The sequence below is a fragment of the Phymastichus coffea genome, unplaced genomic scaffold (assembly GCF_024137745.1).
Source record: "Phymastichus coffea isolate CEN01 unplaced genomic scaffold, Cenicafe_Pcof_1.1 PCOF00013, whole genome shotgun sequence".
Classification (NCBI taxonomy): Eukaryota; Metazoa; Arthropoda; class Insecta; order Hymenoptera; family Eulophidae; genus Phymastichus; species Phymastichus coffea.
Genome location: NW_026706824.1, coordinates 4,276,914 through 4,295,942, shown reverse-complemented (window position 1 = coordinate 4,295,942; position 19,029 = coordinate 4,276,914). Strand labels below are relative to the sequence as shown.

Sequence of the window (19,029 nt, the reverse complement as noted above, 5' to 3'; positions counted from 1 at the left end):
ATTTTCAGTATTTTTCGATGTAGATCCTCGTAGAATTGATTATTTTGTGTGCAACTTCAATTTTTTATTTACTAGAAATGTTGCTGAAACAATACTCCTTCAAATACTCCCAGTAATTTTACTTGAAAAAATTTTTTTCTCGTCAACAAACGCGAGTGACAAGAAAGTTAACAACTTTATGGATTTGCCCATATCAGGAAATAATTTTTGTTTGAAAATAGCTCTACTGAAGATTTCAATATTTTTCTTACCATTTATTGTAAATAATAAGCTTCTAAATTTTTTACCTTTTAAACGATGAAAGATTATGTCAATTTCTCCTCGACGTTTTTTTGGAAATACCTTCATTAAAATATCAATTGCTGAACGATGATATGTATGAACTTGTTTGTCTACGAAGCAAGATGTTAAATTTGCACATTGCCCATTATTGATATGAACTGCATGAATCGATTCATGACCAGCATTTTGGTACAGGGAATGTTCACATAAACAATTATTCACATCCATTCCACATAGTGAGCTATATGTTGCATAATTGGCAATAGCAGATGATGGCTATAATAATACAATATGTATATAGTAAATTTTCTTATAAGACGATATTTCGGAGGAAGTATGTGTTAATAATTTGGCTAGTTATTGTTTGAATCAAGCTGAATTTTCATTAATTGCAAGAATTATAATTTTTGTTCCAGAAATTTTCTAAGAAGAAATAAAAAATGCAGAAAATGATCAACTATCAGAAGTATAAAGAGAAATCACAGGTAACATAGTATATTTAAAAAAATAGTTAATGGGATCAATTGGTGTTAAACAGAGAAAAGTGTAAGTTTTCTTAACTGTAGTATTAAAATCGTGCTAATAAAACTATTATCATTAAAGTTGTTTCGTCATAAACTATTCAGTAGGTGTTACCATTTTTTACTTTTTAAGTTCCAAAAGCTCAACAGCCCGTAACATCGAAATCACCTATTTTGTTCGCACTTGGTAGACTTGTTATATATACATAGGTTAATATGTATGCAGAGTTTTAGAAGAAAATGTTGATAAGGGATCTTTGTTAAAGATGCGGAAACACTTTTACTTTTAAAACGTATTTCTTGTTGTTAGTTCTATAAAAAACCGTTTTGAAAATCGAATGCCCGCTGTCAACATTAACACTGAACGAAAATAAAATGAACACTGTGAGCAGTAAATGCCTTTAACGAATAAATGATTTTATATTTAATCACTCTATAAATGTTTCTTTAAGTAATATATAAATTAATTAATTAAATAAGTAATATAAATGAACAAATATATCATCATTTTCAATATTTATATTTCGTTATAGTGCGTTTAGATCATCAGGAACACTGAACGTAAACATTTTATATGCATCTAAGATATCACATTTTAATAAATATTTTATAATACTATAAGGTAACAACAATGAGGTATAAAATTTTTTTCAAGGTACAACATTTATAAATATTTAGGTACTATGATAGATTCGAAAACAAGGTATATCGTATAAGGGAATTTTCCTGCAGTCATCACACATATTATAAATTAACATACGAGTACTTTTTCCTTGTTTGTAGCAAACGACGCATCTTTTTCGTAGACATTTATTTGAATCTAATAGATCTACAAAATAGGGTGTTGAATATGTGATGGGATTTTTTTCTTTTTATTTCTGTTGATTTACGTTCTTTTCTTTGTAACTATACTCTTACAATAATGCTTTTAATAATTACATGCGAAAGACCAGGAATGTAATTTTTTATTTAAATGTATAATGTTGTAAATAACGACGGCATTATATATTGCTAAGTCAACTAAATGTACACATACCATTACACATAACTAAATCTTCACATACCATTTATAGACTAGTAGATAAGCAATGTATGTTCTGGGATACAAAGAGACCGCCCCATGAAGGTGTCGCGGTATAACACTACCGCGACATCTATTTATTTGAATAAGGTGAGAGCCCATGCTGAGTGTCTCAATCGCATTTGATGTACCTTTGACACCTCCCGCTGAGTATCTAAAGGGTAATCGATGTACCTTATGCATCGAAGATGCGTCGCCAATGCATAAGGTATATCTCTTAGCAACCGCTATAGTAGTTTCATTAGATTTCGGGAACCTTTGAACCTCAAAGTTAATTTTATTTGAATATTATGTAATGTGGCACATTACAAGGCCTTTCCTGAGTGCTGCATTATTTGCAACACCTCGGAAAGGCCATCCCCGTCCCTTACCGCCCCGTAACCGGTTGTTTAAAATAAAGCTAAACACGCCCTACACCGAACAATTATTATTTTCCATGCCCGAATGACCACGCCGGAGATATGGGCGAAACAAACTTGCCCAACGCGATCCGACGGATGCTCAAAGAGCAGAAAAGAAAAAAAGGAGCGCACCACAGAAAAAGAGAGCGCACGCACACACTCACTCACAGACACTCCCGACCACGTGTTGCCGGCCGGCAAAAGAAAAATGCAAAACCTGACTGGGAAATGCAATGGAGATGCATGTTGATGACACATGCAGACCCGTTACACTCCCAGACACTAACACGAACACTCACGAGGCACTGACACTCCTGGGGCGAGCAGAAAATCGCCGATGAAGTGGCAGCCGGCAATCAGCTGTGTCGGGCTGCCGAACACCATCGGCGACATCCTGAGCGCCACACACACAAAAATCAGCGACCACACACACAAACACCCGGAACAACACCACAGAACCGACACGGGAGCGCCAACCGGCGCAAGGACACGAGGCGTACGCGCGAGAAACTGAACGGCCATCTTGAAGCGCCGATATAGACTGAGAGCGAGCGAGCGAGACAGACTGAGACAGAGCGAGCGAGACAGAGCGAGCGAAGCAGACTAAACAAGAGCGAGCGAGACAGACTGAGACAGAGCGAGCGAGACAGAGCGAGCGAAATAGACGAAACAAGAGCGAGCGAGACAGACAATATAAAATAATAGAATAATATGTAAATGCGAAGATGAGGGCGCTACAAATAAAACGGCGTATATTATATAGGTATTTCTGAGATTAAAATTAAATCATAAATTGAAATAGAATGAACACGAAATAAAAATCGAATTGTAAAATTCGCACGCGACCGACACCCCTATTATGATGGCGAGCGACAACTACTCCCTTTAGGTTTAAATGATAATTTAACTAACTGAATTCGAACATCTGACAAAATTCGCTAGTGACGTCAGAACCAATAGGCAAATTAGAATAAAATTTGATTTCCGTCCGCATAGACGAATAGATAAGAGTAGGGGTAGATCTTTTCCGACAATTAATGATAGATACCTTAGTGGGGGGTGAGAGAGAGTAAATAACGACGAAAGTAGGAGAGTTAAGGAGGGCGCTGTATTATTCTAATTTACATACGGACCAATGATAAAAATTCGGAGGGCGCTACCGATATCCGAATTAGCATACCGACCAATAATAACATTTCTTCTCGGAAAGAGGAGAAGAGAAACGATCTTTGACCGCGAGAAGCCGATTCTCGTCCATTTTGCCATTGGATACCTGGAGAGAAGGAGCTCTGTTAGCTAATTTTCGCCGTCGAACCTCTAGCGCTAGACGCCTCCTAAACTCTCTGTTGCCAATTTTGTTTGCCAGTGTCGCAAGGAAAGATTTGTAAGTAGGCAAAATGCCGCTCATTTTTAATTAATCGCGGAGTGCGGGTTAAGTTATTTAATTTATTTAGTTCGGTGCTGTAGGTCGTCGCGACGCGTGGATCCGTCGACGCCGGTGCCTACCGGATCGTGCTGACCTGTCCGCCATTCCGCGAATATAGATTGAGTGTTCGGTTACGAGAGAAAATCGCGACTTAGTATTCGCGCTGACCTTTCGTCACGTTTATTAAGTTCGTTTTACAAAAGAAAATTGCAATTCGATATTCGCGCTGACCTTTCGTCAACGTTTATTAAGTTCGTTTTACGGAAGCCAATTGCAATTTAGTATTCGCGCTGACCTTGCGTTAGTTACTTAGTACGAACGTAGGTTCAATTGGATTAAATTGTTGACTAATTAGTTGTGCTGACCTTTCCGCCATTTCACAAACCGAATTTGAGCGTTAGGTCTTATAAAAGAAAATTGCGATTTGTTACTCGCGCTGACCTTTCCGCCATTTTAGGAACCGTTTAAATTGTATCTTAGGGATTAGTGAGAATTCAGAATTCTACCGACCACATTTATTCCGACCTCGTATGTGAGAAACTTTTAATGCATCAATAAAACAATTAATTGTCTTTATATACATATATATATCTTACTTGATAACCTGCCCCTGTTGCATGTTAGTGATTTTCAGCCGCGGTCGGTTACATACGGGTTTATTAATTCGCTATATTTTCGGATTATTCGTTAGGTAAAATACGCGCGATTTCGAACGTCCTCACGACCTGACTTAAGGAGTCATCACCTGAGCTGCCGGCATACACTAATCAAGGAGGAAATTAGCATCGAAAGTTGGACACCAAAGGCCTGAACCTCGGATACAACGCGTATCCCCCCATCTGCTTACTCTGCGCAGTCGCCGTTAGGCAGACCGGGATACGCGTAACCCTACTGGCCTTACCCCCGACGATCGCCGTAATCAGCCGACGGTCTGGCGCCCTAAATAATCGGGGGTAGAGCCAAACAGGCCTTGTGGCGGAAGAACTCGGAGCGCGGTCAAACCCCCCGAAATTCCCTGCCACAATTAATTAATAAAACTTATAGAATTTTCGTTTAATTATTAATTTATTGTTCATTCAACTATACATTGAATATAATACGGTCTGTCTATAATCTTTATTTTCAGTAGTTGAAATCGCTATATTGAAATATTGAGTTAAATTTTTATATGTAATAATGTCAACTTTATCAATACCTTCCATTTCAGATTGCTTCCGTCTAGCTTTTATTCATAAAAACAATCTTTGTGCATCTGTAACGGCACATACAAAGTTAGCTGGTTTATTGTAATGATGTGTACATATTGTTCCTAATGGGTAAGGAATGCGCTCATTGGTGGACATCTCATCTCGCTTTCAAATTCTAAAATTTTTCTAAAAAAGGAAAAAAATTTTTAATTAATAATGATTTTAATTTCTAACAAAAAAAAATAAAAATACTTACTTTTCAGGTAAAAGTTTTTGTAACCATTGTTTCTTTTTTAATGCTTTTACATAAATATTTCTAGAATTATTTAAAAGATTGTTTAGTACACCTGCTAAATTTTTATATGGAATAAGACCGGATCTCCATAATAAACTATGATGACACGTTTCAAAGAAATGATTCACTTTTCGACACTTGAAAGGGAGTTGAAACCAATGATATGATGGTTCGAAGAAAAACACAGTTGGAACAGTATCTACATCTAATGGTAGATATGCGAGTTCTTTACAAACAAAAGTCTCGTTTAAACTTTGAATGTCTTGAAAATCTATTACGAAATCCATTTGAAAAGATGCTGAAGTTAATGTGAACTCTACTAGTTTCCAAAACTGTTATGAGAGTAGAGGCACGTGCTTGTTCTATATAAAGCCTATACCACACCATTAGAAAGTAGAGGGCGTCATAGTTACCATACCTCACCATTCGAAAGTATACGGCGTGATAGTAACTATACAGTATCATTATAGGTAGTTTGAATTAAATTCCAACAATATATATATTTTCTTTTCTTTTTTATTGAAAAGCATTGTATATATTGATTACATAATGTCTTGTTGATTTCAAACTAATTTTTTAACATCACCACTAATTGGATTATATTGTACAATACGATCGTGTAATATTAAGCAGTAGGTTGCAGTATATTCAGGAAAATTAGTCCGAGTTTCAAATTCTAGGCGAACATCGACTGGCACGCTTCTTAATGTTTCATTTTGTTTGGAGCAGTCTATAACTATTAGCGGCACTTTATTAATGAAATCTTTTTTATTGAGTAACGGCTCGTTTTCTTTAACATAATAAGCGTTTTGAAAATTAGTATACATATCGTAGAGAACAGCATAGTGATTTTGATTGATATTCAAATTGAGATTTCTATACGGATAGCATTGTGAATTGAGGAATAGCTTCTTATTACGAATATTACAATGATCAAAATTACTAGAATTAACACTCGCCGAACTTTTACGTTTAGTTTGAAAAGCTAAAATAACAAAGCGAGGCTTTTCCAATTGATTGGAAGTCTTAACACTCCAAACATGCTTTGATGTACGTGGTAATTTTGGATACTGATACATTTCCCAAATACGATAACTCATTGTAATTGCACGATCTCGTCCAATGTGATTGAATAATTTGATTTTTTCTTTGTCTGCAACCATCACATATGGCATCAACCATTCAACCTTAGTTAAAGTAATTTTTGATTTTTCTGAAGCATTAAGATACTCGTACCTTACTGGAATACTTAAAATAGCATTCAAATCACCTCTTGATCTTGTGAGAATAAGATCATGCTTGACATTGACTACAATTTTCCGATAATCTTCAGCAAAGCCCATCAATATACTGAGAGGGATAGTAACATCAAAATAACCTAGAGCATTACATATTAAAACTTCATTGTTATCACCATTCCATCCGGCATTTTCAGCTATAGAGCTCTCACATGTATTGAGTGAAAGCCAATTTTTCATGAGGCTCGTTAAGACTACATTTTTCACATTTTCAATTTCAGTAGCATTTATTTCATATCGTATTTCCTCAAACATATGACAGAGGGCGTTGATGACTAATAAAGTGTTCTCCACTGGCGTAGTACCGTCCGGCTTGGTCAACCTACGACAAATATGAATCATACTGCGTGATAGAAGCAGAGATAAATCTTAATGTTGAATTGCTATATGGATCTTATCACAATTATTGAAACATGATAATGAATAAGGATGATGTGCATGACTTCATAATGAGCTATAGACTCATCGAAAGCGACACCTGAATGAATGTCTAGAATTCCTTCCATATTTGTTCTTGTTATATACAGCACACTAATATGCACAATATTTTTTTCCACGATTTTCGACGACTTTTAGTCTCAAGCATTTCAGGAATTGAATGTTCTAAGGTGTGAGCGGTCTGATAGCTCTCTGTTGACTGGCTGCTGTTTGACATTTGTGTCTTTTAATATATACTCGGCTGCTCTTTATATTGTAAATGATACCCATTACTAAGATATGTTCTTTATATGTACTCGCACTGTGATGACTTCTTCTCGAAAGTTAAGTAGATTTCCGTCTTGATCAACTATACGAATTTGAAAATGATCAATGCTCCTTACAGCGACTGGAAGGTAAATGACGTGAGAAGGAACTTCTATAATCTTATATCCACGTGGGACTGCTGGGAAAAATTCATATATAGTATGTACTTTGCGATCGTTTATGTAAGAGCCTGTAGTAATATTACACTCTACACATAAAGCTTTGACTTTGAGTACAGTGACGGGTAAGTCAGAACTATTTTTTTCGTTTTCAACGAGCGGCGTTTAGTGAAGCCTAAAATTGATCTAATAGAATCTTCTGGTTCAAAATGTATTTTTTGACTGCGCTGAATGACACTACATAAATTATTTGGTTTCAGACTAAACAATATACCTTTAGGTGTTAATGCTTCTTTGAGAAAGCTTTCAATATCTTCTATTTCGTAGCTACCAGTCGGTAAAGTGATAGCTTCTTGACCAACAATGTAAAACTTATTATAACCAACGTCAATGTTTGGTATTCAATTAAATGTTAATAGCTTAACTAGACCAAGAAGGAATTTTTTGTTTGGTATCAATTCGATCGGTGGAAAATAATATGATTCGAGTACGGATGATGTTCCCGAGGGACTCAATCAGTGTATTCTCCATGACAGATTCATATCAAATGATAGTCATTCGTCGAATGAGTATTTTTTATACTAGTTGTCTTTTCTATAGTTTGTTCAAAAGAAATTTGAGACAAAGATGGCCGCAATTATATGTATTAAAATCTTATATCTAATATAATTATACATGATTCTATTGACTTTGAGATAAAGCAATAGATCTATAGGAGGCTGTAGATTACCAAAACTATCAAAATACATAACCTCATCACCTTTATTTTTATATGCTACCCGATGAGTACCTGGTCCACGTTAATTGTCTAAATTTACAATAGCTGTCTCTGGATAGCGAGGTCCATCGGTCGGTAGAGCATCAGGCATGAAAACACCTCGAAAATTTGCAATTTTTAGTATTTTAGCATATTTTCTTATATCATGATCGGTCAGTGCTCGATTGGGTAAAGTTACTTCGAGCTTTTTTTTAAACCTTTTCCACTTGAATATGGTTTCAGATGAAGACCATAACGATGTGGTTTCAAATAAAGTCCTTTACCAATAGCCATAGCTTCCACAGTTTTATTGAGCTTCTAGCTTCTTTCAATTGATATTGAGCGGCTTTCGCACTGTTAACGGCTTTTGCTATTGAAGCAGCTCCTCCAGCTAAAACTCCAGTGGCTCTCAAAGCGGCAAATAATAGAATTAAAAACGGAGAGGCTCCACCTACTTTACTAGGAATTGGTAGAATGCGAGGCATATTTATTTTTCTTCTTCCTCCAGCCTTCTTCACAGCTTCTTTAGCGCCTTTTATACTCGAACGAATGACAAAGCGTGATTTATTAATAGGTACAACACTTTTTTTCAAAGTCAATTTTTTTCAATGCAATTGATAGATTTTTACTTTTTACATGTGTCTTTCGTCGCTGTCGTTGTTGTTGACGATTTCTTAGTCCCTTACCTCGTTTCTTTCCTCGTTTTCAAATTTTAACACCCATACCAAGTTTACTTTTAACTTTCATTATGTTGGCTATAGCAAACGCAGCAACTTTCTCACCAAAACTACTATCTTTCGCTTGCACTCTATCTCAGGCCTGTGTAGCTAGAATTTTGTCGGCTTTGTTTCTCGCCTAAATGTTCTCTCGATTCTGAGAATAAAAGAGAGTTACGAGTGTATAGAGGAGCGATTCAACATTTGCAATCAATTAATAATAATGATAATAATAAGGAGAAAGATATAAAGATGACGCCGTCTGACTTTTCACATCAATTATATCAAATAGATTGAAAAATGAAACATCAAAGAGTGGTGGATGAGTTACACAAACCAGCACGTCGAAACAATCCTCGTCGAAAAGTCGATATACGTGGAATAGATGAGACGTGGCAAGCTGATCTTGTTGAGATACAAAGCTATTCTAGACACAATAAAGGTTTTCGCTATCTATTAACTATTATAGATACGTTCTCTAAATATGCTTGGGGAGTTCCAGTAAAACAGAAAACTGTTACACATGTCACTAACGCAATGGAGTCTGTATTAAAAAAGGGACGCATTCCTGATAATCTCCAAGTGGATAGAGGCAAAGAGTTCTACAATACAAATTTTCAAAGTCTAATGAAAAAATATAAAATAAACTTTTATTCTACTTATAGCAATTTTAAAGCATCAATTTATTAACGTTTCAATCGAACACTAAAAAATATTATGTTGAAAAAATTCAGTTTAATAGGAAATTATAAGTGGATTGACTTTCTCCCCAGTTTGATAGAATCTTATAATAATTGAAAACATCGCACAATAAATATAAATCCTAAAGACGTGACTAAAGAAAATGAAATGCAGGTCTTGACACGATTCTCGTATGATCATCATCTTTTCAAAAAACCGAAATTCCAGGTAGGAGATAAAGTGCGAGTGAGCAAGTCTAAACACGTTTTCGAAAAATGATATACGCCTAATTGGTCTACAGAAATTTTTACTATTCATCGTATTTCGAAAACTAAACCTGTAACATATCACCTGCTAGATTACCAAGAAAATCCCATTGTTGGTGGTTTTTACGAGCAAGAACTACAGAAATCTATGTATCCTGATATCTATCTTGTAGAAAAAATTCTCAGAAGACGGGGTAATGAAGTTTTGATAAAATAGCTCTGGTTTGATTATACGAGTACTCACAATTCTTGGATAAATAAGGAGACAATAAATAAATGAATTACAAATATAAATTTATATGTATCTAGCTTGTATTTAAATAAATAATGTTGTTTTCATTTATAAATATTACATTGTTTTTTTAATTTTAAGCATAAGATCTCCAACCTTCGCTCTTATCTGTGAGGTACTTCCATTTTATCTTAGTCACTAGTGAGTCCATTGAGACAAGTCGAAACCTGCTTTAATAGAAACACTAATGATTCATTTACCTCTCTAGAAAATAAATTTATATAATACAATCTTTATTGAGATATAATAAGATATAAAAATACATTTAAATAATAAATTAAAATCGATCACATCCATGATATTGAATAAATAAGGCATATTTTTGTACTCTATCAGAAAGATCAATAAAAATATCAAAATGATGAATTAACGATCTTGACATTCGATCCGGTAAAACAATTTCGAACTCACAATCGAGTTCAAGAATAATTCGAGATTCATCTTGTCTCTTGAATATTATTATATAATTCTCATCTTCATTCAATTCATCATGACTTTTTTCAGGAAGTATATCGAAAAGCTTTCTTCCAATGTTATTCAACATTTCAAAATTCATCTTGCTGTAGGTAAAGAGATCTAGAATGTTACATATTCTTCTTCTAATACTAGTTCTACTACTACTTCTACTACTACTTCTACTACTGTTCTCACTGCTATTGGTGCTGATGCTGCTGCTGCTGCTGCAGTAGCTATTTCTTTTATTATAAAATGAGAATCATATCCAGTAAGGTTATGGAAGACGACTGGTATAAAATAAGGATTCTTATAATTTAAATTACAGGATGCGTGAGCAGCACCTCTAAATCGGCCCGTCAAATGACAATGAACTCTAACTCTTGTTTCATCATGTTAAAAATATTTTCTACAAATATGACACACTTTGCTCATCTTAAAATCCATTTGATTACGCCATGAAAGATTCCTTTCTATTACATTCTTATATATTTGATTCATATTATCTAACAAAATCTGAAATTGTTTGATAATCCATCGTACGGGTGATTGTTCTTCATTCAGTTTTTTTCTATACATCTTAAAGACTGATTTGAAATCATCATAACTACATTTTATATAAAGCCCCACACTAAAGGCTTCATGATCTTGGAAGGATCGTCCATTATTTACTGGTTTCAATAAGCACTCTAAATCAGCATAGATAATAAACGGAACCATTTCTTTTCGATCATAATAACTAAATTTCAGAAGAGGAAAATTAGGTAGATTAACTCTATATTTATTTAATTTTGAACAATCTGTCTCATGAATATTCAATTTTTCTTTATTATTAAAATAGTGGAGACAGCGTTCACAGAGATAAATTTGTGCAGTATGTTTCGTTACTTGACTTCTAACAAGAGCAGATAAGTTTTTAATCCATACATAGTGGAATTTTCATTTGAAATTATCATTGTTATTTTATCTATTAGATTTTTTTGTTTCATTCTCATCAATATAATCGCTTTGTAGTAACAAAAGATTTACATGCTTATCTTGTTTTAAAGTTGATATATAATATGGTGAGACTTCGAATTTAAAACCATATTTTTTTAGTATGTATAGATTTATTGAAATACTACTTAATTTTCCAAATTTAGGAATATCCTTTACCTCAACAGGAAAGTTCATATCATCGAATTTCAATTCATTTGCAAAGGACATATAATTTTGAACTTTTTCGCTATGAAATCTAGCTGGATGAAGACAGGCAAGCACAGCCCATTTAAAACATTCATTATCTGTATTTTAAACGTTGATAATTGCTTTTTTATCTGCTATTTGTTTTGGTAGTTGAATATATGAGCCAGGTTTGAAAGGATTAAATTTATTTATATTAACAGTAATACCGATGATAGTTTTTAATGTCCAACCGGAATCTTTTTCTTGAAATTCTTCTAAATTTTTAAGTATAACATCTTCAATATTTTCTGTAAACCATAATTTAAGATCTGTCGTTCTATAAATAGAAACATTTTCGGTGTTGAAATACTTTACTTGAATGTTCTCTACATTATCTTTTATTGCGGTAAATTGACCTGACATTTCTATATTTATTTTTAGAGCATTATGAATTGAAAGATATTTTGGTATTTGTAGTTGTAATAGTTTATTTGCTGATTTTAAGAATGACTTTATATCTGTATGTTCTTGATTGGCTATGAATGCAGTAATGATACGTTTTTCAAATGCTGAATTTATTTCACGCCAAATAACTCCGTCCCCTTCAATTTGGTTTGGAATTACTCGTAATGGGTTAACATTTCCTCCGACTTTTATGGAATTATTTAAATTGATTTCGATTGAATTCAAATGAGTAGCGCAAGTTTGACATATCTGTCATATTGCTCTACTTAAGTTAGGCTGTAACTAATATTCTTCAAGAGAATTCAAAGCGGTAATTATTATATTTTCCCATCTAATAAAATCATCCTTATTAGCGACTGAGTTGTAATTGGCTTTCCATAAATCGCGTACTGTGTTTTCAAAATAAGTAATATTATATATAAGAAATAAGTAATATTGTATATAAGAAGCCATTGTAATGAAAATGCGCGTAGGATAACTAGTATTACTACTACTACTACTACTACTACTACTATTACTACTACTACTACTGCTGCTTGTCACTGCTAAGAAAGCAAGTGAAGCGGGCTGTCTCGAAAGACTGCGCTCTTTTCCAATCTAGCACGGCTTTTAAGCACGATGGTGGCGCTGAAAGCAGCGGTTTTGGCACTGGAAGTTGAAGATGGGGTAATCAGACGAAAGTTGGGAGGTGGGTGGGGGGTGGGAAGGTGGAGGCTACGCTTAGCAAGCGAGAGACGCTACCCCCTCTCGGAGGGCCTAGACTCAGCTAGCATAAGCTTACTAAGCGTCCTATTTACGAAGGAGAGCGCGAGAGAGAGAGAGAGAGAAACCATCATATAATTTACCAAACACCCTACCGACTTCTGCAGCATCCAACCTTAACAACCTTTGTAAGTGGGTGGGTGGGTGAGTGGGTGGTGGTGGATGGGTGAGTGGGTGGTGGTGGATGGGTGAGTGGGTGGTGGTGGATGGGGGGGGGGCACTCTATAGAAGGGCCCACTGGCTTCAGTCTCAGGACATACACATATACCTTAAGCATTGGCAGCTCATCTTCAATGCATAAGCTACATCGATTACCTTTTAGGTACTCAGCGGGAGGTGCCAAAGTTTCATCAAATGCCTTGTAGACACTCAGCATGGGGTCTCACTCTGTCGAAGGGGCCTCATAAGCTACATTGATTACCTTTGAGGTACTCAGCGGGAGGTGTCAAAGGTACATCAAATGCCTTTTAGACACTCAGCATGGAGTCCCACCTTATCGCGATTAAAACGTGTCGCGGTAGTATGATAACGCGACACCTTCATCGGGCGGCCTCATTGTGTCCCAGAATATACACATATCCCTTATACGAGTACATTGATGGCATCCTTTGTCGGCTTCTTTGTGTCCCAGAACATACATTGCTTATCTACTCCCCTTGTTTACGCATTTCACTATTCAAATCAATGTATATCTTGAGCCATGAACTCTGATTAAACTATAAAACCCCTTGTATCTTGGCGAGGTGCAAGCCATGCCTTATTGCTTGTTTCAGAGCTCTAAAGTGGATTACGTAACGCTCCTTATCATTCAGAGTTGACATAAGCTTTTTATGTTTGGATCCCGGAGCAGCTTTGTGCTCCGGACAAAATGGCATATCTTTGTACACATTGTAAATTTCTTGTGGATACTCCAAATCCACCTCGATTATGTAACCAAAGGGTGAATCATCGGGAATATCGAAAGAAAAGTTTGAGTCAATGTCGCATCATTTAAAATCACCGAGTGGAAGGGGCTCGGTAATACTCCACCCATAAAGGTTATTGACGTCAAAATACATCAAATATTTATCATCTTTCTTTGGATCATAGTCGTTTGTCATGTATGGATTGTTCGCGGCAGCGTATCTGTTGCAACACTGGCTAATTCCACCGCGAATGCCGCGCTCGATAAACATGAGCATATCGATATCCGTCAAAAGCTTGAACCTTATACTAGTATACTTCAAAATGGCCTCCTAACTCAATCCAGGCGTTGTATAGTAGTGGGCCGGATCCAAACAATACGTCGTTCGATATTTCGCCCTGAAGTTCTCAAAAGCTTCGGCAGATCAGAAAACGTCCATTTTGAGATACAAATCCGAATAGTTGCCCAAATCGGTGAGATCCAACGTTTTCTAAACATTCTCCGCCACACTATACTCCTCATCACTGATATTTGAATCACACAGACTGCTGTAAAAATTTTGTTTTCGTCGTCTCCGCGAGTTTTGTAAACGACGATACATAGTCATACAGAAATACACTTTTTCTTTTCAGTAGGGCGATCTGGGGCAGTGTATATCCGTCAACTTGTTGAAAATTTCGCTCTAGAATATCGTGTTTTTCCAAGTACGACGATAGTTTGTCGAGAGAAGACGCCATAAATCGAAACGAATCACCAAAACGTAGATTTATATCGGTACCTTCCACCTGCTTGGTAAAAGATATGTATTTTTCCTTGGTTTGAGGAATGAGGCTCACTCGATCGGGAAATTCGTTCGCGATTTCTCGGATGAATAGATGCGCACCGTATCCACTGAGATTATGAAAAAATACGGGTATGGTCTGTTGGTTTTTGGAGTAATTGTTTATGTTGTATAAAGAGTGTATCTATATATTGTATACAAGCGAGTATGAATATGAGGATACGCTCGCAGCGACGTATGTATGTGTGAATAAAGCGCGAGCAGTTAAGTCAGTCTGCCACATTGCCAGAGCGAGCGCATCTCGTAATGGCTCTTATATATACGAGACGTAATGAAACGTAACATAATTGTAATTTATCAATTTTTGTAGTTATACAATAAACACTATATTGTTTATTACTTAAAAGTTAAAATGTGAAGCAATGAACATTTATTTATCGATCCTGCCTCACAATATTTAACATGGTAGCAGAGCGTGGTTTGCCAAAAGTGCTATTAAGATAACACGTGGTTATGAACTAAGTGAAAAGAAATAAAATAGTAACAAATCAAAAAGGACTATAAACAAAAGTGTGATTTAAAATTAAAGATTAACCGAATTTGAGAAAAAAAAGGGAACTTTGAATTAATGAACGATGAAAACGTGGCGATAAAAATTAAAGAGAAAAATCGAACTTTCGAACGTATTAAAACAAAAAATATTGATGAGAAGGTAAACTTAGACTTTTTCATAATACCATATGATTTTATACACTGATCAGATAAGTCGATACCTTCCATGTTGTCATTGTAATCCATTATGACATTGAGCTTGTTTTTATGTTCTTGGGTAACGTCATCTTCTTTATCGGCGAATGCATAGTTGACAACATAGTTACTAATTTTTTATCTTTTCAGAGTGTATACGAGTATATACTTATATACAGTGTGTATACGTAAGTTATAATTGGTGTACTGTAGACCTTCATATCATCCGATGTCATTTTTGTTATCTATTTTTGGTAGATATTTGCGGTTATTCTCACAGTTCCACAAACATTAGCTTTTTCATTATACAATTTGAGATACCGAAATTGTGGGCTGTACCAATTGTCAATGAACAAGTGATGCCCTTTCGACCTAAATCACCAAGCATATCAATTGTTACATCTCTTGAAACTCATAGAAAAGACTTTTTTGTTGAAATGTTATAGTTTTTCTTTTGTCAACGTAAATTTTGAAACTAAATATATCCATTTTTATAGTCACAAGTTTCATAAGATTTTATTTCAAAGCGAGCACGCTTATTTCTATTGAACTGCTTGAAAGAAAGCAGACCTTTCCTATCTCAATAGAAATATTTTTTTCAGGTCTATAAATAATCATAAAGTGGTCTACCAAATAATTAACTATTGATCGTATTTTATATACTTTATCAGATTCATCGTTTTCTTCTGAAAACTATACAATGGAAAGTATGTTTTGGAATCCTCTGAGTGTCATGGATTTTAAGAAGAATGATGTCTTAATAATCATATCTTCAGACCAATACATCTGAATGCTTGGTTTCTTCATTATCCCTATGAGTATTAACAAAGTATGGAAGGTTTATATTTCGTCTATAGTATCGTCATTGGAAGTCTTTAGCCGTGAATTTTATTTTAGTTTATGACTGCTTTTTAATTCCCTGATTTTTACTCTTTATAGAGATTAGTCTGGATAATTATGATTTCTATAAAATCTTCAAACACAAAGCCCTGGAAAATTTGATCACACGAGCTTGTTTCATCTAATCCAGATGACGCTGGTAAGCCTGATAAAGGATCACAAAAAGCATGTACAGATTCACAGTTCATTGTTACAGATTCACGTTCTTCTATAAATGATAATTTTTTTTATTTCATTGTATCTCACAGATAATTGAATATCATCCAAATCAATGTTCTCGTCGGCATCGCCATCTACACTTTCTGACCCACTAGATGTATCATCGTCTTCTTCTATAAAAAAAACTCATTATCAGTGTCACATAACTCACTCTCAATATGTGTCAAATGGAGGGGTGATGGACATCTGAACCTTTTTCTTTATCACTTTTCCACTTCGAGTTATATATCTAGCACTGATTGAAATTACAAAGAATAATTTCATGATATTTATACTTGACATACTAATAGTACTTTTTTATTTTTGACTAGATTCTATATAGCTAAATTATTGTAGAGAACAAAATAAATGCAACTGCCACCATAGGAAACACATGAAATACTGAATCATGGGCAACAGCAATAAATAGTATATTGTAACGTTGGACGATTAATTATAAGACTAAATCAAATACTGAATTTTCCATAATTTATTACGGAAACGTGATGAATCACATTTCCCGGAAAGAAGAAAAAAAGAGAAAACCATTAAGAATAGGAAGAAAATACTAACAATAAGATTTTTCTTCGCAAGTCTGTTTACGACGCTTAAGATAAGCTATGCAAATAGACTGCATTCCAAGGAATAATTATCGGTAGAAAAATAAATATCTGTACGCGTTTCATCGTCGAGGGTTCCGCTGGTTTATGGCAAGGCCGGCCGATACCTAATCTGTTCCGGCCCCGTAAAGTCGTAAATCCTTTTCCGGTGCATTGCATTTTTTTTATATATATATTCCTTTCCCTTTCGCTTTCACGTACATCTGGAAATTTAACATTTGTATAATATATTCTGTTATTAAATTCACTTTTCGGGAATTAATTAATTATTTTATATAGGAAAATTGTTATAATCTCAAAAGTAAGAATAGTCAAATTAAAAATGACTCATAATTCACGTTTAATTTTATTCAATCGAACACATAATTTAATCAAGTTATATTGTAAGCCATTTGTAATTTAAGGAAATAACAATTGGAGATGAAGATTGCATTTACTTTCATTAAACTTTCAATTTCACTAATTATTAATGCATGAATTTTATTAGTTCATAAAGTAAAATGCAATTGGGAACTCCAATGATAATATCAAAATCCTAAGAGTTTTATTTAAGCTATTTTTTGTATTTATATTAATGAATTCTTGCACGCTAACAAATTAAATAATAACGCATCAAACTGTTATGTCCGGAATTTATCAATATTTAATTAAACTTACTTAGAAAATCCGCTTAGAGTAAGCGAAAATTATCGAAAGATAAAAAAAGCAATAAAGGGAGAACCTGTTGTAGCGGGTACCCTTCGCTACCTTTGGAATTGTTCCTTTATTGTTCGATTTGTTTTTCGAGTTATTTCCTTTTAATTTGTTGATCTGCAGTCCGTCACTTGCCAAGGAAATGATTGTGCCTGAAGCACCGCTCACGGCCAGTCAGACTCCACAAAGACGAGAGGGAATTCGGAAGTTTTCGGTTAAGTTGAAATTACAATTTTAAGAAGTATCGACACCTTTATTAAATTAATACTTATACTTGACGTTTACAAGAAAATTTAATCAGTTTTAAATGCACTTTTCTAATTTTTAAAGTTTCGACACCTTTTTGTTAGACTTTACGCGCACGTCTTTACTGATTCACTGCCGGTTACCGAGTGTCGCGAGTCCTCCTGCAATCGAGGAAAAAGCTTCGCGATGACCCGCCCATGGACGTATTCGCCAATGTCACCGGCCAATGGGCTAATTGCTTAATCAGCTTCGCAAGTCATTGCATATTCCATTCAGCAAATCTCGCGAAAGCGTGGAAGAAGATAACTGCCTCTCTCGCCTTCGCGACGTACTTTTGTCAAAGCGCAATTAGACGGAAAGCTATATGCGATTTCCATTCTCCGCAGGAAACGGCATCGGCTTACATGTACATTCCATTTAGAGGTCGATTCGTACCGAAGTTGCTGATGAGGAACCGCGCAGTTAGCCGATCGCGTGAGAAAGAGTAAACATCAATCGCAAACTGCTACTTCGGCAACATGTCAGTGTCTGATGTCTGGCTTGCTTGGAAAGTAAAACAAAATATTTGAGAAAATAGAAACACAAGCTCCCTCCGAGAGAAAATCGAAAGTTCACGCCCGCAGTCTCAAGCTATAAAAGCGGGCTCGCTCCTCCGAAGGGCCAGTCGGCAGCGCTTAGCTCGAAACAGTGACACGAAATTTTTCGGTGGACGACTTCAGTATCGCTCCTCGCCAAAAAGTATTCTAATAGCGTGCAAGGCTATTATTTTTTAATTGTATCGCATCCAGATTGAATAGGGTAACCGAATTTTTATAAATAAAAGAGTAAGTTATCAAGAAAATAATAACATATATATTTCTCATTTCTTGCTGTTCCTTTCTTTATATTCTCCTACATATCTTTCCTGTGAGAGAAGATCCGTGTGAAAAACGCCGCTTCTTCTTCAATCAAAAATATAAAATTGTTCTCAGTGCGCTTGACAACGAGAACAATTTTTGCATTAAGAAGTCTTGTGTGAAAAACGCCGTTA

At 35.1% G+C, this 19,029-nt stretch overlaps 1 protein-coding gene across 1 annotated transcript in view; it reads right to left on the bottom strand.

Annotated features, from left to right (window-relative positions):
- The window catches only part of LOC131673513 (uncharacterized), a 1,322,481-nt gene that overhangs the window by 242,129 nt on the left and 1,061,323 nt on the right, over positions 1-19,029 (bottom strand). The window contains exon 6 of the mRNA XM_058951551.1: positions 288-558. Within this exon, the coding sequence (XP_058807534.1) occupies positions 288-558 (271 nt within the window). The remainder of the gene's footprint in view (positions 1-287; positions 559-19,029) is intronic.